Raw genomic sequence first — 26,449 nt, 5'->3', positions numbered from 1 at the left:
CTTTTAGGTTGTCTTCATAGGATTAGAATATTTTCATTCTTGATCCTGACTTACATGGGGTGGTGGCATGTCAGAGAGAGGCTAGAGAGATGTTACGTGTTTCCGTACAGATTTAGACTGAATATTTTCTCCATTGGTCATCTTTATCATCTTGTCCATTGGTCAAGGAAGGCTTCTGCTTCAAATGAGATTGAAATCTTCTTCAAGGCATTGAAGACCTATTGCCAAAAGCATATGCCCAAAATTGCCTCCAAACTGCAGTCCCTGCTATGGGAACTGGGACAGATCTTTAAGAAGTCCTTGGCAGAAGGTGAGAGGCTGAATACTGCACCAGGATTCATTAGATATTCTAGCCTCACAGAGCATCTCTCAAAGAAAAATCTCGTCATGAAATTTTATCTAGATTTAAAATACTTATCTTCCTTAAATTGTTTTCTCACCAGAGAAATTTGACTCATTATTTTGAAATCTCTCTTGGCAACCCTACCATTACAAGATATGCATCATATGCATATTTACCTGAAAACTTTTTGCTTCCAATTTAGAGTAGGTTGCTAAGTAGGGGATAAGTGATACTTGGTTTACTTCCAGTGAATCCATTTAAATCTGATGTGCTGGGGCGCCTGGGTGGCTCAGCTGTTGAGTATCTGCCTTCGGCTCAGGTCATGATCCCAGGGTCCTGGGATCAAGCCCCACATCGGGCTCCCTGCTCCGCGGGAGGCCAGCTTCTCCCTCTTCCACTCCCCCTGCTTGTGTTCCCTCTCTTGCTGTGTCTCTCTCTCTCTCTGTGTCAAATAAATAAATAAAATCTTAAAAAAAAAGATAAATCTAATGTGCTGCAGTCAATAGAACTGCTTCTCTGTAGGGGCGCCTGGGTGGCTCAGTCGTTAAGCATCTGCCTTCGGCTCAGGTCATGATCCCAGGGTCCTGGGATCGAGCCCTGCATCGGGCTCCTTGCTCTGCCAGGAGGCTGCTTCCCCCTCACCCACTCCCCCTGCTTGTGTTCCCTCTCTCGTTGTGTCTCTCTCTGTCAAATAAATAAATAAAATCTTAAAAAAAAACAACTCTGTAAAGACAGTCCAATAGTAGAGAGGTATATAGCAAATGCATAGTATATAAAAAGAGAGAAATACACCTATGTCTAAAAGAAAATATTTTTGCTTCAGAATTGCATTGAAATTAACATTTTTATTATAACAAAACTCAAAGATCTTCCAAATATAAATGAGTGTAAAGACTAGTTTTTAAAAACTGCTAGGGAGGGCACCTAGGTGGCTCAGTCAGTTAAGCATCTGCCTTCAGCTGAGGTCATGATCCCAGGGTCCTGGGATTGAGCCCCACATCACGGGGAGCCTGCTTCTCCCTCTCCTTCTGCCTGCTGTTCCCCCTGCTTGTGCTCTCTGTCAAATAAATAAATAAAATCTTTAAAAAAGATTGCCAGGGGCTCAAAAACATAGATCAGTCAATAAAAGGGGGAAGAATAGTTTCCTGATAAAAATGAAAGAATAGACAATAGTCTGAGGAAAATACATGAAAATGTTAACCATAGTTATTTCTGAATATTGGATTCATGAATAACTTTTTCTTTTTTCCCCCCATACTTTCAGAATTTAGAGTAAAAATGAACTGTTGTAACAATTACATACACATACACACAGTTTAAATTGGAATAACAAAAAAAATAGACAAAGTTTATTATTAAAATAGTTTTTTTCCAGGGTGCCTGGGTGGTGCAGTCAGTTAGGTGTCCAACTCTTGGTTTCAGCTCAGGTTGTGATCTCAGGGTCATGAGATCGAGCCCTGCATTGGGGTCCATGCTCAGCATGGAGTCTGCTTAGAGGTCTCTCTCCCTGTCCCTCTGCCCGCCCACGTGGTCCCACCCCCCCCCCTTACTCTCAAATAAATAAATTTTAAAATAAAATATAATAGCTTTTTGTCTCACATGTAAAACTTTCAGGTATAATTTGTTCAACTACACCACCATTCTTCATATTTTTCATTATTTTCCAAATTATTTTTTTTAAAGATTTTATTTGTTATCAGAGAGAGAGAGCACAAGCAGGGGGAGCAGCAGGCAGAGGGAGAAACAAGCTCCCAGCTGAGCAAGGAGCCCGATGTTGGGTTGATCCCAGGACTCATGACCTGAGCTGAAGGCAGACACTTAACCAACTGAGCCACCCAGGTGTCCCCCTTTTCCAAATTCTTATCTTCCATTTCTTCATCGGTCTTGAATACTGGCTTGTTCTCTTTCCCCTCTTGAAATCATTTGTCTGATTTATCTTTAATCCTTAGTCTTAGTTCTGTATAACCTCTCTTGCTCAACAGTTTTATCTTAATACATTGTCATGTAAAAGTTTGAAACTTTCTGAGTTGTTTTTTTTTCCTCCTCTAGTCTCTTCTTTCTCCACCCATTAAATCCAGTCTTCTAAAATGTACTATATTTTCCAAAAGCTATCCATTCTTCTTTTCACATTTATTTCATTCTTTATATTTCTCTTCTTGACAAGTCAGCAAACTTATTGTGGTCTAGAATTCAACATTTTCCATACTTCTTTTCTCATACAGCCTACATTAGGAAATGCAAGTTCACATCATGATATAGTGTCTTTAGAATAATACTTAACCTTACTACGTACTCTGTGTTTTCTTATTTGCTCTTCTAGTCTAGAGTATTTCACTTTGGAGAGACTGGTGTAGTTGTTTGTTTTAAATGTTGGTTCTCAACCCACTAAGCTCATTTCATGACCCATCCATGAGCCCCCACTTCCATTTTCCTGTCATTACAGAGGAAAGATCTTTTGAATTTCTTGTCTTTTTTCCCGTTTTATTTCTTCTGCTTCTCTTTCTTCATCAGTGTAAGTAATGATATCCCCTTTATCTTATTTACCCAAATGTTGGATATCATTATATATTTGCAGTTAGAGTCCCTTGTTGAAGCACTCATCTGATTTTGCCTGAATATTTATATTTTTCTCTAATCTTATTTTCTCCCCTCAAAAAATTTTAACATTTAAAAGAGATATAATTGATATGGATTAAATTGCACATATTATGATACACAATTTGTTAAGTTTTGGCATATGTATATACCCATAAAACCATCACCACAATGGTAATTATGAAAATTTCAGTTACCCCCGATTTCTCTTGTGTCTTTTTGTAGTTTCTCCTTCCTGCCTCTTTGTATTCTCAATGAATCCCAGGCAACTACTGATCTGCTTTCTGTCACTAGTGATTTGTATACCTTTTCTAGAATTTTATATAAATGGAATCATACAGTATGTACTGTTTTAATCTGGCTTCTTTCAGATAGTTTAATAATTTTCAGTTTCATTCATGTTGATTTGTATGTCAATAGTTTATTCCTTTTTTTTTTTTAAGATTTTATTTATGTATTAGAGAGAGAGAAAGCGAGAGAGGGAGCACAAGCAGGGGAAGTGGGAGAGGGAGAAGCAGACTTCTGCGGAGCAGGGAGCCCAATGTGGGGCTGGATCCCAGGACCCTGGGATCATGACCTGAGCCGAAAGCAGATGCTTAACGACTGAGCCATCCAGGTGCCCCAGTTTATTCCTTTTTATTGCTGAGTAGCATTCCTTTGAGTGAATATGCTACAGTTTGTTTACCCATTCACTTGGTGATGGATATTTGGATTGTTTCCAGTTTTTGGTTACCAGAAATAAAGCTCTTATGAACATTCATGTGCAAGTCTTTGTATGGACATATGCTTTCATTCTCTTGAGTAAATACCTAAGAGTAGAATGGGTGAATCATGTAGTACATGTCTGCATAACTTTTTGAGAAAGTACCAAACAGTTTTCCAAAGTGGCTGTACCATTTTACATTCTCACCAGCAGTACGTGAGAGTTCCAGTTCCTCTACATCCTTGCCAACACTCAGTATGGCCATTCTTTTAATTTTAGATATTCTAAGAGGTGTGCAGTAGTATCTCATTATGATTTTAATTTACATTTCCCTGATGACTAATAATATTTAACATCTTTTCATTTGCTTATTTGCCATCCTTGTTTATTCTTTGATGACATGTCTATTCAAGTCTTTTAACTACTTTAAATTGAATTTTCTTACTGTTAAGTTTTGAAGTTCTTTATATATTCTGAATACAAGTCCCTTATCAGATACATGATTCAAAAATATTTCTTCCCAGACTGTGGCTTGTGTCATTCTCTTAAGAGTGTGTTTATAAGGGCAGAGAGTTTTAATTTTACTGAAGTCCAATTTATCAATTTTTTCTTTCATGGATATATTTTTGATTTCATATTTTAGAAATCCTTGTGTAACCCAAGGTCACAAAAATTATCTTCTGTGTTTTTTTCTAGAAATTGTATAGGTCTGTGACCCATTTTGAGGTTGTTGTGTGTCTTATTTTTTAGATTTTTTGCATATGTGTGAAGTATGGATCAATATTCATTTTTCTGCATATGGATATCTAATTGTTCCAGCATAATTTATTTTTAGAGACTACTTTTTCTCCATTTAATTAATTGCTTTTTTATCTTTATCAAAAATTAATTGTCCATATGTATGTGGGTCTGTATCTGGACTCTTTATTCTGTTTCATTGACCTATATGTCTATCTCAATGCCAATACCACAATCTTGATTACTTTAGCATTATACTATGTCTTGAAATCAGGTAACATTAGTCTTCCACCTTTGTTCTTTTCACAGTGTTTTGGCTATTCTAGGTTCTTTACATTTCTACATGAATTTTATAATCAGCTTTTCAATTTCTACATTGAGCCTGTTGGGATTTTTATTAGAATTGAATTAAATCTGTAAACCAATTAGAAAATAATTGACATCTTAGTAATGTTGAATCATGTTAATATAGATTTATAATTATTGTTTTATGTATTTTTCTCTTAAATTGTATTGAAAAAAAAGAAGGGTCACAAACCAAAAATACCCTAGTACTGGCTTTTATATTTACCTATGTGTAGTTTATTTTACCAGTGTTCTTCATTTCTTCATATGGCTTCAAGTTATTGTCTAGTGCCCTTTCACTTGAGCCTGAATGATCTCCTTTGGCATTTCTCATAGGGCAGATCTGCTAGCAACAACCCCCCCCCCTCCAGCTGTTGTTTATCTAGGAATGTCTTAATTTCTCCTTCATTATTGAAGGATAATTTTGTTTGATAATAGAATTCTTGGTTAAAACCTGTTTTCTTTCAGCACTTTAAATATATCATACCCCTGCCTCTGGCTTCCATGGTTTCTGATGAGAAATTGGCTATTAACTTCTTTTTCTTAAGATTTTATTTATTTGACAGAGAGAGCACAAGCAGAGGGAGATGGAGAAGCAGGCTCCCCACTGAGCAGGGAGCCCGATGTGGGACTCGATCCCAGGACCCTGAGATAATGACCTGAGCCAAAGGCAGCTGCTTAACCGACTGAGCCACCCAGGCATCATCCCTGGCTATTAACTTTTATTTAGGATCCCTTGTACATTTCAAGTCACATCTCTCTTGCTGCTGTCAAGATTCTCTCTTCATCTTTGGATTTTTATATTTTGATTATGGTATGTTTCGGGATAGAACCTTTTGAGTATATCCTACTTAGAGTTTATTGAGTTTCTTGGATGTGTAGATTCTTTCTATTATTAAATTTAGAAAGTTTCAAACCATTATTTCTTCAAATATTCTTTCTGCCCCTTTTTCTTTCATCTCCTTCTGGGGTTCCCATTCTGTATATTTTGGTATGATTGATGACGTCTCACAAGTCTTTTAGGCTCTGTTTATCCTTCTTCATTTTTTTTGTTTCTGTTCCTCAGACTACATAATTTTTTTAATCTTCAGGTTCACTGATTCTTCTCCCTGTTCATATCTGCTGTGAATCACTGTAGTGAATTTTTCATTTCAGTTTTTGTACTTTTAAGCTCCAAAATGTCTTTCTGGCTCCTTTTTATAATTTTTATCTCTTTATTGCTATTCTCCAGTTGATGAGAAGTTGCTTTCCTAGTTCCTTTAATTCTTTGTCCATGGTTTCCTTCATCTTTTGAGCATATTTCAACTCTTTTTTCTAGTAACTCCGGTATCTTTATTTCCTGAGGGACAGTTTCTTTAATTTCTTTTTTCCTGTGAATGGGGCATACATTCTTGCATTTTTTGCATGCTTTGTAATTTTTTAAGACTGGAGATTTTGAATATCCTGATGGGCAAAAAGAAAACAAAAGAAAAAAGGAAAAGATAAGAGCATACTCTCTAGGCCTTTACAGTTTGGCTTTGTGTTGGGGCCCTCCTTTAACATTTATCCAGACCCTTTAAGATTCTCTGTTAGCCTTCACTTTCTGCTAGCGCTGAGCCTAAAGACCAGCCAGTTATGAAAGCTTATGGTCTGCTCTGGGCATGCATCCTGCCCTGGACATGTGCATGGCTTTTCTAGGTTTCCCGGTATATGCAGGAGTTTTTCAAAACCCTCATTCCCTAAAGTGTTTCACACCCCAGCTTTTCCTCCCTCACTTTCAGTTTTTGTTGTGTGGTTCAATTTTTGTATTTTGCCCCAGGCTGTAACACTTGTTCATTTGGCTTTCAGTGATTTCAAGGAATGTTCTCCACTTAGTCTTATCTATTTCTGTTTTCTGAGAGAGTTCTGAGTTAGGCAGAATAAAGACAGGCCCCTTTCTTTGGTTCTTCAGGGAATTTACAGACATGTCAAAACAAACAACATAATTCCTTGGGAACAGTATTTTCCTCCCTCTGGACCAGGTACATACATGGGGAACACAGACTGAGGTCTTCATATTCTACTTAGTTGCTCTAAACATTTGACTAACTTCCAGAGCTTCAGTAAGATTGATTGACAGTATTTTTACCAGGATTGTTGGTACTTCTGTGGAAGAACGTCCCCTGGTCTCCTTCCTCTGCCATCTTCACTAATGTCCTCATACAGTGAGTTGGGAAATATCCTTCCCTCTTTGATTTTCTGGGTAGAATTGGCATTATCTCCTTCTTGAATGTTTGGTAGAATTCAGTAGTGAAGCTATCTGGGCCTGGATTTTTCTTTGTGGGAAAGTTTTAAACTACAAATTTATAGATACAGGAACTATTCAAGTCATCTGTTTTTTCTTAAGCGAGCTTTGACAGTTATGTCTTTGAAGGAATTTGTCCATTTCATCAAAATTGTCAAATCCTTTCTTAATTTTGTTTAAAGACTTTAACGCCCCATTGGTCACTTAATCTTCTTCTTTCTATACAGTTTATTTCCTTAATCTTCTCTTATCTACTTTTTTACTTATTCTGGGATATTCAGCATTGCTTTACTTCTAGATCAACTTTCTACGACCAAATCATTATTTTTCGGACCCTCAGAATCCCATGTATAGTCAACTTCTTTAAACTCTCAGCTATTTTTCTAATTTTTCCTTTTCCCTATTTCATATTAATTTACTTCTAAATCTTGTATAAATGATTTAGTAACCATTATTTTAACTTTGGAACTTATAATAGATTTTTCTCAAAAAAAAAAAACCAATCAATCAAATTACAGCTTTTTAATAGAACCCATTTAATCCACTAGGAACTGGCTGTGTTTTATCAGCATAGTTTAGAGGAATCATCATAGGATAATGTATAAACTGTGGAGCTGTGCTGCCTGGGCTTTGATCTTAGCTTTGCCACTTATTAGCTATGTGCCCTAATTTCTCCTCTGGGCCTCTTTTCCTGCATATAAAAGTAGGGATGACAATAGTACTTCAAATAAGAATTAAATGAGTTAGAACACTAGTCTAGTACATAGTAAGAACTCAACAGTTGTTAACTATAATGCATCAACAATGATGCTGTTTTAAAAATAGAAACTTCTTAGAGGTAGGGACTAGGGTTTCTGTTTACCAGATTTTATTAATCATCCAGGACAGTGCCTTGGTGAATGTCTTATTTTGGCAGGGGTGGGAATAGGGTGGAGATAGGGTCTCTTTTTGAAAAAGTGTTTTGACAAATTATTTTCCAGCTATATAATGAAAAGTAACAAATCCAGCCTCATTCAGTGTCTCTCTCTCCTCCAGATACAGAAAACAGCCAATATACCATCTTTAGCTGCTTGGATTTGGTGTTTCTGAGCTCCTCTGGGCAGTTGGTGAATGGGACTCTGCAATAGATAGTGCTCTGTTTTGGAAAGGAAGGGTCTCTTTCAGTTTTGTGTGGAAAGACTTGCAGATCTTTGCTTTAGGAAGATTTCAGTGTATACACTTCATTGTGTTGCACTTCATGTTTAGTAATTAAGAACATGAATGAAACTGGGGCACCTGGGTGGCTCAGTCATTAAGCGTCTGCCTTCGGCTCAGGTCATGGTCCCAGGGTCCTGGGATCGAGCCCTGCATCGGGCTCCCTGCTCAGCAGGAAGCCTGCTTCTCCCTCCTCCACTCCCCCTGCTTGTGTTCCCTCTCTCGCTGTGTCTCTCTCTGTCAAATAAATAAATAAAATCATAAAAAAAAGCATGAATGAAACTATAAATCTGTGTGTGTGGTATATGATGGGTATATGTCTGAATTAAAAAGTAATAAAGTTTCTCTGAAAGAATACCCAAGAAATTGGTAACATTGGTTGCCTTTAGACTGGGAAAATGGATGGTTGGTGGATAGGAATGGAAGGGAGATTGTATTCTCTTTTTGACCTTTTGAATTTATTGACACATACATATATTACCTATTCAAAAAATTCATTAAATACATGTCAAAATTCAAAGAGTTCAAACAATAAATTATTTTTAGTAATAGAAAAAATATGCCATGCCCAGACATCTAAAAGGCCCTCCAGAGAAACAACCACTCTTACGTTCCTTCTGTAGACTTCAGAAATTTCTATGGATTACATGACTATATATTTTTATATCCTGTTCTAATATATAGATGGGAATTACTACATCCACTTACCTTACAATTTTTACTTAGCAATTAGGAACATATACATCTTCCTAATTCTTTTCATTCTTCATAGTATCCATTATATTGCAAGTTCTTAGCCAGATCCCTATTAGAGGGCATGTGGGTAGTTCCCAGCTTTTGCTATTATAAATGATACTGCAGTGAATATCTTATACACACATTTTTCTACAAACGTATAAGTGTATTTGAGGAATAAATTCCTGGAAGTAGTATTGCTGACTCAAAACGCAAATACATTTATGATTTGTTATTGATAGATTACCTCCAAATTGAGGACACTCCCGACAACAGTATGTAAGTGCCTGCTTTCCCATCACCAACACTTTGTATTATAAAAATATTGTCATCTTTCTTAATGTGATAGGTAGGAATGGATCTTGTTTTAATTTGCAGCTAGTAAGTAGTAGAGCCAAGATTTGAGGCCAGGTTCTTTTTTTTTTTTTTAAGATTTTATTTATTTATTTGACAGAGAGAGACACATCGAGAGAGGGAACACAAGCAGGGGGAGTGGGAGAGGGAAAAGCAGGCCTCCCACAAAGCAGGGAGCCCAATGTGGGGCTTGATCCCAGGACCGTGGGATTAGGACCTGAGTCGAAGGCAGACGCTTAATGACTGAGCTACCCAGGCGCCCCGAGGCCAGGTTCTTAACTGTCACTCTTGCTATAAAACTGGAACTAATATTCTTAACTGCTATACTATACTGCCTCAACATATTAAGATTAATCATCGTTGCATATTTTATCAGGAATTTGCACTTCTTGTTTATGTGAGCTTTGTCCATATTTCTATTATGCATTTACTATCGTTTTTTAAATGTCTTGTTACGAGCAAGCATCGCAGAAATTCAGCCAAGAAACATCAAGCCATGTTAAAACCAGTGGGTGAAAAGGTGAATAGAGAATAATATGTTTACAGAGATTTTAAGTATTCCCTCCACCCCAAAAACACTGATTAAAGTCTTAAAAAAAATTAATTGAATATAAAAGGGAAAAATGGAACTTTACAATAGAGAAACCTGGCAGGCACCAACTCAGACATGTGATTAAGGTTGACTTCACTAGTAATGACACAGATCAAAATTGTGAACCGCATGATAAGATACAATGAGAAGAACACAACATCTCTAGGGGCCTGGGTGGCTCAGTTGGTTAAGTGTCTGTCTTTGGCTCGTGTCATGATCCTAGGGTCCTGGGATCGAGTTACGTATCATGCTCCTGGCTCAGCAGGGAGCCTGCTTCTCCCTCTGCCTGCTGTTCCCCTGCTTGTGCTCTCTCTCTCTGACAAATAAATAAATAAAATCTTTAAAAAAATGAAAGAAAAAACACAGCATCTCTTCTGTGATTTTTCTGCCAAAGTTTCAAACCTTGAACCTAACCATGAAGAAACATCAGTTAAATTGAGTTTCTAAAACTTAACTGGCTGGGACCCTGGGTGACTCAGTTGGCTAAACATCTGACTCTTTTTTTTTTTTTTGAAAAGTTAAAAATTCCTTAATTTTTTATTCCTCGTACCACTACCACAATTTATAGGGCAATATACTGATGTAATGAAAAGACAAAGACAAAGCTACAACAGAGAAAAGACCTCAGGAATGTACATCTAACTGACACTACATTGCATTAATCAATAGCTGCACTTTTTGCAAACTGTGGCTATGACAGTCCTGCACAAGAAGGGTTTCCTGTTTAAGCTGCAGTAACTTCTCTGTCTATGGATCATCGTTCCTTCTGTGGCAGATTTTTACAGTTCCTCTAATGCATTTGGGATGACTGTCTCAAAGTAACCTGCAGCTTTCCTGACCACTCCTCGCTCTCTCTCCTGCTAAGAACTGTAGCCCTTTTCTTCTGAAATTTTTTTAGAACCTTCTGCTACCATATCCACCACTTCCACCACCAGATCCATAACCACCACCATAGGGGAACTGCCCAAGCTTCTTCCACCAAAACTGCCCCCCTTCACGGGTTGATAATTTGATTGCTGTTGTCCACTATAATTTCCAAAATCATTATAGTTCCCACCACCACCATAGTTACCACCTCCAAAATTTCCTCCTTCATTGTAACCATCATATCTTCCACCACTACCTCCATATCCGCCTCTTTGGTTTCCATATCCTGGTCCACCACCACCATAACCTCCTCTACTACTATAACCAGGACCACCACCATAGTTGCCACCATCATCCCCAAATCCATTATATCCACCGTCACCTCCTTCATAACTACCTCTGCTGCCACCACCTCCACCACCATAGCCTCCTCTTCCACCGAAGTTTCCACCATGGCCAAAGGTACCACCACCTCCAAAGTTTCTTCCATGACCCATGAAGTTGCCAGATCCACCTCCATGACCTCTTTGTGATGCAGCAGACTGCATTTCTTATTTAAAAACGGCTTTTTTCACTTCACAGTTATGCCCATTAATAGTGTGGTATTTCTGAACAACAATTCCATAAACTGTATCATGATCATCAAAAGTTACAAAAGCAAATCTCTTTTCTCCACTCTGCCTGTCTTCCATAACTTCTATGGTTTCAATCTTGCCGTACTTTTCAAAGTAGTCTCTCAAATTATATTCTTCTGTATCTTTAATACCACCAACAAAAATTTTCTTCACTGTTAGATGGGCACCAGGCTTTACAGAATCCTCTCTAGAAACAGCTCTCTTTGGTTCCACTACACGCCCATCAACCCTGTGTGGTCAGGCACACATTGCTGCATCCACCTCTTCAACACAAGAGGAGGTCACAAAACCAAAACCCCTGGAACGTTTTGTTTGGGGGTCTCTCATCACCACACAATCTGTAAGTGTACCCCATTTTTCAAAATGTTCTCTTAAACTATCATCTGTAGTTTCAAAGCTCAAACCACCAATAAACAGTTTTCTCAGCTGCTCTGGTTCCTTTGTATTATGGCCCTCCATTTTGAGACCGGACTCACCTCTTCCAACTCGAGTTCAATATGGGACCTAAACATCTGACTCTTGATTTCAGCTCAGGTCATGATCTCAGGTTTGTGGGATCGAGCCCCACGTGGGCCCACATGGGCCATGGTGCAGGTATTTATTCATTTAGCATAATGCCCACAACAAACACCATCAAATTTCCTGCAAGTTAAGATTTGTTTGTTGGAGAACACAAATTATTCGGAAAACAGTAAAAATATTGCCAAGAAAGCTAACAAGGACTTCAGCTTAAAATGGGCTTGTGAGATAAAATGCTCAGATTCAGCATTGCATGGAATACATACTAAAAATGATTTGTCAGTTATCTGAAACATTAAAATTAAGTGCTGTTCTGTATTATTTGTTAGATCTGGCAGTCCTCACCTTAATTTTTTTGAAAATGTTTAAAGGTGCAAGAACTGTGAATATCAGCAAGTAAAAAGCTTTGAAGCTTAATAAACACAAATCCAAAAAAACAAGTCTGAAAGGATTCTGGATGACAGTTTATGAAATCTGTTTTTTAAAAGGGAGTTCAAACCAACTTTCCCCGAAAGGGAGACTGTATTGTTTATTGCTGATATAGGTTAATACTACAGAATAGACTGCTTTTGATACTACCACTGAAATTAGTTTAAAGAAAAAGAAAATGCCAAGCCTTTAAACTTCACAGTTAGAATGAAGTACCCTTTACTAGGAGTAAAAAAGCTCACCTAGAGATTGAAGATAGCCTGGTGCCAAAATTCCAGCAAACTCAAAACTCATTTTTGAAGTGGAATTAGTGGCTGTTGATAGAAATAACAATGAACAATGACATAAACCTGTGACCTTGATGAACCACGTAACTTTTGACAACTGCTCACATTTGTGGCTGATTCTTTAGGGGTTAAGTTAAACCTTGTTTGCTCACCTGTTACTCATCTTTTGAGAAATATGACCCTTTACAAATCTCTGAAGTCTAAAATATTTTTATTATAGCTGTGTAAAATATTGGTTAAAGGAAATTGATTTTTGTTTTACCTCATGTCACTAAAAATCTCAATACTTTTTTTTTTTAAAGATACACTGTTTGACATATACTTTATTATAGGCAGTGAGGTCACTCAAGGAGACAATCGAAGACTGTTGGGACCAGGATGCAGAGGCTCGGCTTACTGCGCAGTGTGCTGAGGAGCGGATGGCTGAACTTATGATGATATGGGAAAGGAACAAATCTGTGAGCCCAACAGTCAATCCCATGTCTACTGCTATGCAGAATGAGCGGTAAGACCTGGAGGGGTTTGGCATTCAGCATTCAGTATTGAAAACCGAGACTAAACAGAGGTTAGAAAAAGAAATACTATTAAACCAGTCTAAAAGGGCAATGATTAATTCATACAACCTAACATTGTGATTTTTCTTTCATTATGCCGGTTTTTTTACTAGAGATTTTTGTTTGGTATAAGTGCAGGATGGCATCTGTGTTTTTTTTTTTTTTTTTAGTATCTCAAGATACAGCAAAAGAGATTAGTCTTTATTAATGCTCCTTCTTCCCTAAAATAATAAAGGCAAAACATTTTCATAGTTTCAAAAGTTTATAAGCACTTCTACATGCATTGTCTCATTTATCATTTGTTGCCTTTATTCCTCTTTCTCTTGCCTTTTATTTTTTTATCTTTTTATTTTTCTTTAGGGAGAATAGAACTATGAACTTGCCTATATATCTAACCACTGTTTTACCGGAGACTAAGATTTCAGGCTTCCTATCCAATGCTTTTTGTATAGAATATACTACTACTACTTTAACATGAAAGCAACTCATAAGATTTTTCTATCCCATCATAAATATTACTTTATGAGACATTTCTTTGTTAAATTATGATTTTTCATCCTAAGTAAAAGGACTTTTTAAAAAATTCCCTAAAAATTGGAACTTTCAGACAATGTAATCTGTGTTTCTTTGTTCCATGTTTGGGGGAAAGTTTTCCCAAAAATTTGTCATTTTATTTAATACATGTTAAAATTTTCAGAAAAGCAGGAAAAAGTTACCAGAGAAAATTGAGATAAAAATATAGTTGATTATTGAATAATTTTTTTGCTGTTTTCTATTCTAATTTCTAAGAGCAATTTGTGTTACAAACTTATAGACCCAAAATTGGGTTTACAGTGCTTGTGTTTGGACTGAATTAGCTTCAGCATGGGAACCCTTATTCCTTATATATCAGCAAGTCAAGGAAGGTAAAGGCTAGCAATTCTAAATACGAATTTTCTTACTTTATGCATACCTGAGGATAGTCCTCTGCTTCTGTCTCCCCTGATCTCTGTATTTTCTGTGTGTTCTAGCATGTTATTTGTACCTCTCTCACGAGTGAGTTACTTTTACTCTAAGTACTTTTGAACTTTTCCTGAATGGTAAGAAGAATCCTTGATGCGACCCTCCATTGTGTTGACCATTTTGTGCCCCCTAAATCATTCAGCTCTGTTTTACGTGCTTTTTCCCATGTCCAGTCACTTCTAAATAGTTTCCCCTAAATCATGGTTCATCCCATGGTCATTCCATTCTAGGTTTCATTGTATTGAATCTTATCCCCCAGACCCCTTTCCAAGTGCTCTACAACTACTTTTTTATTCTTCACCCTCCTGTCATTCTCCTTGAGCTGCTGCTTTTCTCCTACAACACTTGTATCTATTAATGTTCCCATTGTTTAGTTAAAGCTATCCCTGGCTTTTATTTTAAATAACCTAAATATATTATAGTGTGATGCTCAAGAACCATCCCTCTCAAGGTGTGATAATGACAGTGAAGAACTCTTAATAGTTGGAGAGTAGTTCTGAATTGTTGTTCCTTTATCTGAATGTCACATTTTGCCATTAGTCTGTAGAACTTTCTTTGATATGGCTCAATTTACCCCCAGAAAGATACATTCCATTGCTAAACTGCCTCTTAATGGAAGCATGGAAGCACTTTGGAACAACGTAAAAGCTTATATTCTTTTTACCATTTGGCCATTGTAACTTAATTGATAAAGTATTGAGTTGCCACTATGTATCTAGGATTGTAGGAGTACAAAAGAAACATATAGCACCTTTATATCTGGTTGTGCAACTATACCTACAGTTGATAAAAATATATTTGGTGATGTTACAAAACTATAGAGATTTTTTTTTTCGATTTTATTTATTTATTTGAGAGAGAGAGAATGAGAGATAGAGAGCACAAGAGGGGAAGAGGGTCAGAGGGAGAAGCAGACTCCCTGCTGAGCAGAGACCTGATGTGGGACTCGATCCCGGGACTCCAGGATCATGACCTGAGCCGAAGGCAGTCGCTTAACCAACTGAGCCACCCAGGCGCCCTATAGAGGAGATTTTTTTAATTAACTCTTATAAACCAAAATAATGACCATCTATGAAAATCACATCTAGATCCACATAGGTTTTTCAGTAGTCTTAATTCATATAAAACTAGCATTTAGGGGCACCTGGGTGGCTCATTCGGTTAACTGTCTGCCTTCAGCTCAGGTCATGATCTCTTAGCCCCCTGCTGGGCTCTTTGCTCAATGGAGAGTCTGCTTCTCTCTCTCTCCCTCTGCCCCTCTCCCCGGCTCTTGCTCTTTCTCCTGCGCTCTCTCTCTCTCTCTCAAATAAATGATAATCTTTTTTAAAAAACTAGCATTTAGCAAGTTATTAATTGACACTTGATTATGTGATCACAATTTTTACATAACCTCTAGTACAATGTGGTTAGGAATAAAATAAAAAACAGTTCATACTTAAAAATCAGAGGTATTAAACTTGGAGGGTCAGTTTGTCATAAATGTACATTCTCAATGTGGCACTTTTTTTCTTTCTTTAAGCAACCTGTCACACAATAGGCGTGTGCCAAAGATTGGCCCTTATCCAGATTATTCTTCTTCCTCATACATTGAAGACTCTATCCATCATACTGACAGCATTGTGAAGAATATTTCCTCTGAGCATTCGATGTCTAGCACACCTTTGACTATAGGGGAAAAGAACCGAAACTCAATTAACTATGAACGGCAGCAAGCACAAGCTCGAATTCCCAGCCCTGAAACAAGCGTCACCAGCCTGTCCACCAACACAACCACCACAAACACCACTGGCCTCACTCCAAGCACTGGCATGACCACTATATCTGAGATGCCATATTCAGATGAAACAAATCTGCATGCCACAAATGTTTCACAGCCAATTGGGCCAACCCCTGTCTGCTTACAACTTACAGAAGAAGACTTGGAGACCAACAAGCTGGACCCAAAAGAAGTTGATAAGAACCTCAAGGAAAGTTCTGATGAGAATCTCATGGAGCATTCTCTTAAACAGTTCAGTGGACCAGACCCACTGAGCAGCACCAGTTCTAGCTTGCTTTACCCACTCATAAAACTTGCAGTAGAAGTGACTGGACAGCAGGACTTCACACAAGCTGCAAATGGCCAGGCATGTTTAATTCCTGATGTTCCACCCGCTCAGATCTATCCTCTCCCCAAGCAACAAAACCTTCCTAAGAGACCTACTAGTTTGCCTTTAAACACCAAAAATTCAACAAAGGAGCCCCGGCTGAAATTTGGCAGCAAGCACAAATCAAACTTGAAACAAGTAGAAACTGGAGTTGCCAAGATGAATACAATCAATGCTGCAGAACCTCATGTGGTGACGGTCACCATGAATGGTGTGGCAGGTAGAAACCACAGTGTTAACTCCCATACTGCCACTACCCAGTATGTTAATGGGGCAGTACCATCTGGCCAGACAGCCAACACAGTGGCACACAGGGGCCAAGAAATGCTGCAGAATCAATTCATTGGTGAGGATACCCGACTGAATATTAATTCCAGTCCTGATGAGCATGAACCTTTACTGAGACGAGAGCAACAGGCTGGCCATGATGAAGGTGTTCTGGATCGTCTTGTGGACAGGAGGGAACGGCCACTGGAAGGTGGCCGAACTAATTCCAATAACAACAACAGTAATCCGTGTTCAGAGCAAGATGTTCTTACACAGGGTGTTCCAAGCACAGTAGCAGATCCTGGACCATCAAAACCCAGAAAAGCACAGAGGCCTAATTCTCTGGATCTTTCAGCCACAAATATCCTTGATGGCAGCGGTTTGCAGTGTAAGTGGAGGGATCATTTAATCTCTCCTGCTTGTCTTTTGGGACCGTTTAATTACTTAGATAAAATTAAATTGTGTTTTCAACTAACAATTAGTTATTTTTACCACTTTTGGAAATAAAATAAGCCACTTGGTTGGACCTCAAAACTAATCAGACTGTTGTAAAGAAAAAAAGTAATTTGTTGTTGTTGATAATTAAATAGTCAAATGTTACAACAGTCAGAACTTAATACCAACTTTAATACATGCCTTATATAGCTCCTGGTTCATAATGCAATTCACGTACTTGCCGTGAATGGTTGAAATTAAGTAAATACGAGTTTAAAAGTTCCAGGTAAAATGATGTCAGTAGAACTTTTGAAATAGTTGTTTAGTATATTAATATCTATTATATACCCATCTAGATTTTATCAAACTAACCTTAAATCTTTAAAGTCCAGAGAAAATTCAGAAGAAGTCATTATAAAAAAACTGAAGTTCTTGTTTTGTTTTTTATTTTTTTGTGTGTCATCTTTTCCAAGAGTTAGGTGTTGAGCCTCCTCCATGCCTATAGCATTGTGCCATGGGTCCCCTAGACAAATAACTTGATACTTGGTTTCTAGTTCTAAAGGGATTGTAACACGAGACAGGAGAGCCCACCAAAATCTTTAACAGTCATCATTATACAAAATGATTTCTCTTTTAGACTGACAGCACTTTATGAAAAAAAAGTAGTCATGTTTTATGGTTGTTGTCAAGGACTACAAAATGGCCTGAAGGGATTCAGCTCTCAAAAATTAATCAGTAGAGGGGCCCTTGGCTGGCTCAGTCAGTGGAGTATGCAACTTGATCTTGGCGTCTTGAGTTCGAGCCCCATGTTGGGAGCTTACTTTAAAAAAAAAATCAGTAGAATCTATCCCCTTGTTTGAGTGGCTTGTATTATAGACCAGTTAATACACCCTATAGCAGGGCTCCATAGCAATAAAATGTCTAGTCAGGTGTGGGAAGGGGAAATTACTAGAAAACTTATACTGTAGTGTTTATGTCATTCTTCTGAAAATATTATATGCCAGGTGCCTTTAAAATTTGATCTGCTTTGGAAATTAAGTAGATTGATTAAATGCATTTTGCCAAGTTAGGATCACTACCAACAACCAAAGGATTTGAGAATACAGCTGAGAACTTTTAATTTTCTCCTTTGTTTTTGCTTGCCCAATAGAATAAGCCAACAGTTATGAAAACAGTTGTGCTTAAAGAGTCTCAAAATAAGTTGGTTAAGTTTTGCCTAGAAAATAATTGTCTGGCATTATGAATTTCAAGTAATGTCTGTTAATACCTCCTGCAGATATTAGTTTGATCTGTTCTTGAGTTACAGACCTAATTTCTTACTGTTTAATAGTTTCTTTATATATAGTTTATTTCTGTCCTTTTATTTCCAGTAGGTGAGTCAACACAAGATGGCAAATCAGGATCTGGTGAAAAGATTAAGAAACGTGTGAAAACTCCCTATTCTCTTAAGCGGTGGCGCCCCTCCACCTGGGTCATCTCCACTGAACCACTGGACTGTGAGGTCAACAACAATGGCAGTGACAGGGCAGTTCATTCCAAATCCAGCACCGCAGTTTACCTTGCAGAAGGAGGCACTGCCACAACCATGGTCTCTAAAGATATAGGAATGAACTGTCTGTGAAATATTTTCAAGCCTATGGAGTGAAATTATTTTTTGCATCATTTAAATGTGCAGAAGACATTTAAAAAAACTGCTTTATCTTCCTGTCAGTACCCTTTCCCACCCCTGCAACAGGACTTGCTTTAAATAGATTTCAGCTATGCAGAAAAATTTAGCTTATGCTTCCATTATTTTTTAATTTTGTTTTTTTTAAGTTTTGCACTTTTGTTTAGTCTCATTAAAGTTATATTTGTCTGTTATGACCACAGAATTTTATGTGTGTGTATCAGAAGTGGTCTCAAAATATTTTTTTAAGAAAAAAAGCAAAAACAATGTATTGCTGATAATCAGTTTGGACCAGTTTCTAAAGGTCATTAAAACAGAAGCAAATTAAGACAGGTTTGACTGCAGCAGTGTCTGGTATCCATGTTTTATTTCTGGGCACAAGCTAGTTTATATGTTGAACTGTTCCTGAACATATTATCTGTTGGACATTCTTTTCTCTTGTGTTTTGTTTGAACGTGCAATAGTCTATAGTCCACAAATAAGCTTTCTTGTAAGCTCTCTTCCTAACAGAGCACACATTCTTCCATAATAAGTACATTTTTCTGCCCCAACCCCCATACTTTTGGCAGGTCAGTTCTGTGGCAGTGATTTTTGCACAAGAGAAAGCAGCTACCTGATTTCTTGCTTTCTCTCTCCTTATGGAGAATGCAGAAACATTGTCTCAAAGGGCTCTAAAGAAGGAACTACCAAAACCTAATTTGAAATGCTATTTCTTTTAACCTTCCAAGTCCTAAATGTTTCTTTCCAGGCATTTTAATAAAAGTATTTGGTTCTGGTTTTTGGACGTTCATAAGAGAGCATAGAACAAAGTAGACGAAGTCAAATATTAGCCTTTCTTCATTTTATTTTATTTTTATATGTATGTTCATGTTCCATATTCATTTATTTAAAAAGCACATTTTTATCAGAAAACTTAGAGAGCTATACTTATATGGAATTTTTAAGTAGGTAGATGGTTAAGACTATATAGTGTTATAGCCTTCATTCTCTGAATAGGCCATCTTTGACTCAAATAAAATTACATTTCCTATTTAAAGTAACTTCAAAATCGGTTCATGGTTTTGAACCAGTAGTAACTTTTTATTCTCTTCCCAAGCAACGCCTGGTGAATTTATCTGAAAATGAGTCCTCTTCCCATGACCTAAAACACTGTGTGGAAAAATCATTCATTTGGCATGCCAAATCCCTGTGGAAGGAAAGATTGCTGCCAAACCTATCATTTTTGAGCAGACTGAGGCTTACCTCTCTTTTTTCAAAACTGTTTCTTCACTAATCCTATTTTCATAATTTCTCTTTTTGCCAGCTTTTCATATGATCTTTGATATGTGAGCAGCATTTATTATTTACATTATATTAGAATATATCTTTTAGTGATAACATGTTATGTATCCTTCAAGTCATATTGTTTTTTTTAAAAGCTTCCTTTGCTTCTTTCCTTACTGATAGTTATCTCTAAACCACAACCTCAGCATGTTTTTTTAAATAAAGCACTTTATGTCAAATAAGGGACTTTTTTTATAAGCACAAATTATTTTCTATCAGTTTGCAAACAGTGATGATCTCACTTAATTTTTCCAGATTCTCAGAGTACTTAATAGATGTTATTTAACTAAGTTCTAAGATTTCTCTGGAAGATAAAAAGCTAAGAGAAAAACACAAATGCCTATATTCTTACTTTTAGGTTTGTATCTCCTGAACAATATTTTCTCACTCATATTCCTCTATCTTCATCATTTAGCTAAAAATAACATAAATTTCCCAATTTGCTGTCCAAAATATTTATAATTTACTATATAAACCTTCCTTTTTTTTGTCATCTGCTATAACCCTATGAGTTAGATGTTACAACACTTCACATTTATTCTGATGGATGGCTGAACACAGTTTTGAATTTTTAGAATTAAGATTATTTTTCTAGTGCCCAGGATTTCCACCTTTTTTTGTTTTATTGGCCCTTCTCTTGATTCAGATCCTTAACATTTTTCAGTCTTCTGGCATAATTATTCTTCTATCTATATAACAAATTATTTATATCTTTCCCACCAAATTTTCACTTACTTCTCTTGCCTTTAAATGTCTTTCAACTGCATTTCATTATTTTCAAACGTGTAGGATATCTTTGAATCAAATAAATTATATTCCTTCTCCAATTGAGGATAAATGACCATTTTTGAGATCTAACTGATCTTTTCCTGACAGAGTTATCTTACATTCTACTTCACTTTGTGTTTAGGCTAGTTGGTTGTAATTTTTCCAGCATCTTTTTTTTTTATGTTTAATAAAATGCTTTCAAGAATTAATATATCAAAATAAAAGAGAATCCTTTTAAGTTTCCCATTTCATGCAAACATGTTTAAAACAAATAATTTTCTTTCCGTAGTTTTTTTTAGTAGACCCTTAAAAAATAGGAAGAGTAAAAAGTGTAGATCATTTTAATAAATTTTAAATTAAATTGGACATCAGACTGATTTAGAATCTGTACTATACAAGCAAGCGAAATTACTTAAAATACTTGCTAACTTTATTCCTCTAATAATGTTTTTTAAAGCTAATATTTAACTGCTATCACAATATTTTGCATGTAGTAGAAAAGCATTTGGATCCTTCGAATAAAGGCCATTTAATGAAAAAAAATTAAAATTCACTTTGCTAATTTTACAACCTTAAAAGCATCATAATAGGTAATCAAATTCTAGTATTAATTCCCTGAGCTATCTTAATTGTATGTCAGAACTGAGTCATTGAAATAACTTGGTTTGAATTAGGTTTAGACAAAAATGACTTAATTATAATTCCTAACAGTGTTCCCCCTTTTTAAATTCCTAATTTGGGCAAAAGAAACCTGTATCAGTGTAAAATGTTATGAAAAGGCACAGGAATTAAATAATACTAATTGACAATTTGTTATATACTGAATGCTGGGATATACATACCCAATCTTTTAATCCTCATAGGAACTATTTAAGGATCTTAGTTAATATTCCCACTTTACAGATTGAGGAAATTGAAGCAAAGAGAAGCTAAGCCATTTGCCCAAGTTCCACATCCTAGTAATAGAGAAAGCTGGATTTTAACCTGGGTTTGCCTCTCCACATCTCTTTCATCCACACCACACTACCTATGCACTGTATGACAGGATGTGTAATACACTGACATTTTGCAAGAAATTCAGTCATTATACTCCAGCACAACTGTGGCTTGTATATAAGCCAAAGCAGATACCTTAATGACGTGTAGAAATGTCTATGCTGGCTGTTGCTTGGAGAAATAATTACTAATTCAAGATAAAATTCAATCCCACATCTGCTATCATGAATCCTAAAATTATTTCACTTCACTCCTAATATTCTTGCACTGTAGAACTAAAGATAAAGTAAATTTTAAGGGAAAAGTGAAGGTGGCTTGTGGGAACAAAGACTTTTCCCTAAATTGATTCCATGCTTGACTTGAAGAATTAATTTAACATGGACTTAAAGTCTCATCAATCCTTTGACCCTATCTTGAAAATTTCTGCTTGTAGTGACTTAGAGAAAATTTTACTAATCCAGAAAACTAATTGAGGAGGACATAGGAAGGATACAAAGATAATATCTTTTTTTATAAAGCAGTTTCAGTAGCTTCTTACATGTACCCACTTATTGCAGAAAATGTACATTGGTTCTGAATGTGAAAATAACTAAAGGAAGGTAGGAACATTCAAGTAAGTATGTGTTTCAGTGGGAATTGTCACAAAATTTGGCAAGTGTTTTTATTTAAAATATTTTCAAGTTTGGCATCTAAAGCCAAATGGAATACCTGGAGGCTGCAGCTATTTACTGAACTTTCCATCCTCAAAGTCATTTAAAATGGAAGAATACTTCAATAAGTTTTTTGTTTCTTTTTTTAATATTTATGGAAATGAATATTTCATTGGAGGTAGTTAGCTTCTAGAACTTGAGATTACATTGTATTCCTATACAACCTTTTATAAATTTATGTTGAACTTACTACCAGTTATGTGCAGGTTATTGCATAACTATTCACAGATTGCTTTATATATTACTTTATCTTCCAAGCTAACTTACTAGAAATTGTACACACATGTTAGTTGATTATCTAGACCTGTTATTCCAGAAATTGTGTAACACTCCCACATACACCCCCGAAGTTTCTTTCAGACTGAGATGTTTGTAAATATACCTTTTGCTGTCAGTTTGCTCCTCGGTGATAAAATTGCATTTTAACTTATAGATTCTGAACTATGCAAATGTTAGCCAAAACTACCTTGCATGATCCACTCTTATATATACTCCTTGATTTAGTAAATCTGGCAAATCACTGTTTGAGCTAGTTACACAAATGTTATTATCAAAAGAAGGCTTTTCTATAGCTTCTCAGATTAACTAACATAGAAGAAAAGAGGAAATCTCAGGGTGCTCTCGTGCACCTACTCATTACTTTCCTTCAACCGCCTTTTAGTTTGTGTCTGACTTACTCTATCCTTTGGTTGTCTGACTTGCAATCTTCTGCGTCAGGAAAATTTTCTTCATGTCTATTCTGCTTCCCTCCTGTTTCATTTTATGTGCATTTGTCTCCTCCAGCAGTAAAAAGGGAGAGCAGTTGGCTATCTTCTCCAGTATTGTTATTTTTCATTATGCTTTCGGCTTCTCAGTTAACATCTGAGTCTCAGTTCTTCAGACAAAATTGCTGTGGTTCCCTTAGCATTTCCTTCTCAGCCCTATTTTAATAACTTTATACTTAAGAACACCTGAAATTATATTTTACATTATATTCAAATTCATTACTCTAGTTAAGTAATAGTTCAGTAGGACAGAATTGAGAATGAAGACGTTACCATTTGACAATGGATCCAACCATCAGATTGTCAGAAAATCAGCACTTAATTAAGTTTTGTATTATCTAACATTTCCTATTAAATTGTGGAGTTTTACAATTTTATATTCTCATTAGTTATAACTAAAAAGCCATGCACACAGAATTGTACATAATTTTGCCATTAAAATTTTTTTAACCTATATTGCAGCAAGCTTAGCATTATGATTGAGCCACAACATTTTACATATTTCTTTGTATCAAATATTAAACACAAAATGCAAGATTAACTTTCAAAAACAAAACTTACAATAATCAGGTATTATCTATGAACATTTTTGCAGACCACTTTTGAAATACTTATTATTTTGCAACATAGACTGGACTGTAACAACTTTCATTTAACTTTTAAGTGGCTGGTTAAAGTTGAGTGTTTGTGCATATAAAGAAAATTTAGGATTTTATCTCATGGCTGATACATTTGAAAGTAAATAATTCAGAAGATTTAATGCTGTGTATTAGAATTATGCCCCAAATAAATCTATCATATCTTGAAAATTCCAATTCCGTTATTATGTGATGTTCATAGTGTTACTATTAATTGTGGTGACATTCATTTTTTTAAACTTAATTTGCAACCCAGATTCTAAAATTTGGGTAAGAGAGAAGAAATCTTTAGAAATAAATCACATCACTAGGGCATCCAGTTTATGATTGAATTTTTAAAAAAATTACTGTATTTTAAACTACAACTTTTTAAAAATGTTTCAAAAGGCAACACGTAGGTTTTTTCCATTTTATTTGTACTTTTAGATTTCAGAAACATCTTCATGTTTTAGACTCACTCTATAGACATAATATTACTTAAAAACTCAGGGCCCTTTTCATCCCTTTGCACATGAGAAACTTTAATTGGTAGCAAACAAGCAATTAGTCCAGTTGAATATTTAAAGTGTTTGTTGCACATACAGTTCATTTAATGTTTCATCTTATGATTTGACTTAATTTACATAGACATAACATCAGATTTCATTAATCATAAAAACTTGCCCAGTTCTATAATTACTGAATAGAGGGAAATGACTCAACTAATTGGCTACATGTTGCAGCCTATTTAGGCCTTAGAGTTGAAGCACCGTCTTAAAACCATTTCTCTTCTTTGGGTAAATGGTTATACATGATGGGACAAATCATTTCATTTTGCTTTGTTTTTTAGTGGGAGAACTTAGTAAAGTTCCTCTGAGTTAAAATTTTCTTGAGGTAATTTAACATTAAAAAAAACTCTTCTAAAAGTGAAATAATGAGTTTATAGCTTTAGTAATAGTTTGGATGGTTTTGAGAAGGTAACTTCTGGTAAGTTATTTATCACCTTGTCAGATCCAAATAGAATTTTTCCTTCAATCAGACAAGTCCAAGCTCCAAATTGATAGGCTGTATACTTAAAATCCTAGCAGTGAATTTATTTGTAACCCGTCTCTTGTCTCAGGCTCTCCACCTTATTACCAAACCTCTTAAGTATGATAGGGAAACATATTTTTAAAGGAGCTTAATAATAAGAAAACTAAATTACTAAAAGATGCAATTCAAAGATAGGATCTGGATAAAATTGAATTGCTTGGCTTCTGTGGCTTTTCTTTTTCTCGTCACATTTATTTATTTAAAGTTTTTGTATGCCTTGTCATGTTTCCATGGAAATTATATTGTGTAAGTGTTTGTATAAGCTGGAATCATCCTTAATTTTCTGTTGATAATTTTTCAAATGAAGATAAGTGGATAATTGTAAAGTACACTAACTCTTAGGGTATTGTAGTAGCTGAAACATGGAGATGTGTAGCTGCCATGCTTTTTCTGAATGGACAGGAGAAACATAAGCTACAGAGTATTCATTTCTGAGGATGCTTTTCTGGAATAAGAAAGGCTAAAAAATATTGGCAATTCCTCAGAACCCTCTTTCTTGTTAACGGGTATCTTTTGTTGGTGTGTTTTGCTCTTACATTACAGATAGAATATCATATGAATTTATGAATAATTACTTTCAATTATTTTGCTTTTGTAAAAGCCGTCTGAGACCTTGCTATGCTGTGTAAGTTGTGTTTGATGGATCAGTGTGAGTATGAAATAAAGCAAATCACTTTTCTTTTGTATTATCTATGGATGCCACTATGAAAGCTGACATTAAGCCACTAAAGAGTTTTTTATGAATAATTGTAAGTAAATGCTTTGATATATATAAACCTAAATAAAAAGATTGTATTGCTACAGAGACATTGGAGAAGATTTTAAGACAGTTCTTTAGGTTTAAAAAAGGCTTGCTGTAAAATGGTGCATTATTCCATTTATTAAAGATCATATTAATAACAACAGTAATTGTATCTTTTGATTTTATTAGGTCACCAGAAATTATGACTGTTAGTGTGATATTTTAGATATTTTGCACCAGAAGAGTAAATGTTTTAATATACTCATTACTCAGTATGATACATTTTTAAAAAATCAACTAACATTAGAATAATAGTTGCACACTTTCTGTATACCAGGCATTGTGGTAGTTATTCTACATATGTTGATAATCCTCATAGCAATACTATGAAATACATATTGTCTCCATTTTAAAAATAAAAAAACTGTGGCTAAGGGAAGTTAAATGTCTTGTCCAAAGCCACAGAACTGGTAAAATGAGATTCAATGTATTTTCCATTTTGCTTTGAACTAACAGTTTTAAATCTCTGGTTATGGCAAGAAAATTCAAAAATAAAAGTGAAAATGGCCCAGTGGTAAAAAGAATAGCCAGGAACATACATGAAGCAATTTGCAGTTACTGAAAATCTAGCAGGTACCAAAACGACTATCTCCTATTAGCCTAAAATTGTGTTTGTACTTAACATCATCAAATAATCTTTTAAGTTAGATCTTTGTGTATTTAGAAGTCCTTGTTAAAATGCAATATGAGTTTGTGAAGGCAACATATTT

General features: G+C 35.7%; 1 protein-coding gene and 1 pseudogene across 1 annotated transcript in view; one reads left to right on the top strand and one right to left on the bottom strand.

Annotated features, from left to right (window-relative positions):
- Nucleotides 1–25,842, top strand: part of BMPR2 (bone morphogenetic protein receptor type 2) — a 206,745-nt gene extending 180,903 nt beyond the window's left edge. Inside the window, exons 11-13 of the mRNA XM_025893138.2 lie at nucleotides 12,932–13,104; nucleotides 15,675–16,954; nucleotides 18,372–25,842. Coding sequence (XP_025748923.1) covers nucleotides 12,932–13,104; nucleotides 15,675–16,954; nucleotides 18,372–18,622 — 1,704 coding nt within the window. The 3' untranslated portion in view covers nucleotides 18,623–25,842. The remainder of the gene's footprint in view (nucleotides 1–12,931; nucleotides 13,105–15,674; nucleotides 16,955–18,371) is intronic.
- LOC112839982 (heterogeneous nuclear ribonucleoprotein A3 pseudogene) lies at nucleotides 9,966–11,879 on the bottom strand (annotated as a pseudogene).
- Nucleotides 25,843–26,449: the final 607 nt, after the last annotated feature.

The sequence above is a fragment of the Callorhinus ursinus genome, unplaced genomic scaffold (genome assembly GCF_003265705.2).
Source record: "Callorhinus ursinus isolate GAN/ISIS: 27379988/994484 unplaced genomic scaffold, GSC_fseal_2.0 scaffold2, whole genome shotgun sequence".
NCBI classification, from domain to species: Eukaryota; Metazoa; Chordata; class Mammalia; order Carnivora; family Otariidae; genus Callorhinus; species Callorhinus ursinus.
This window is presented reverse-complemented; position numbering and strand designations above follow the sequence as displayed.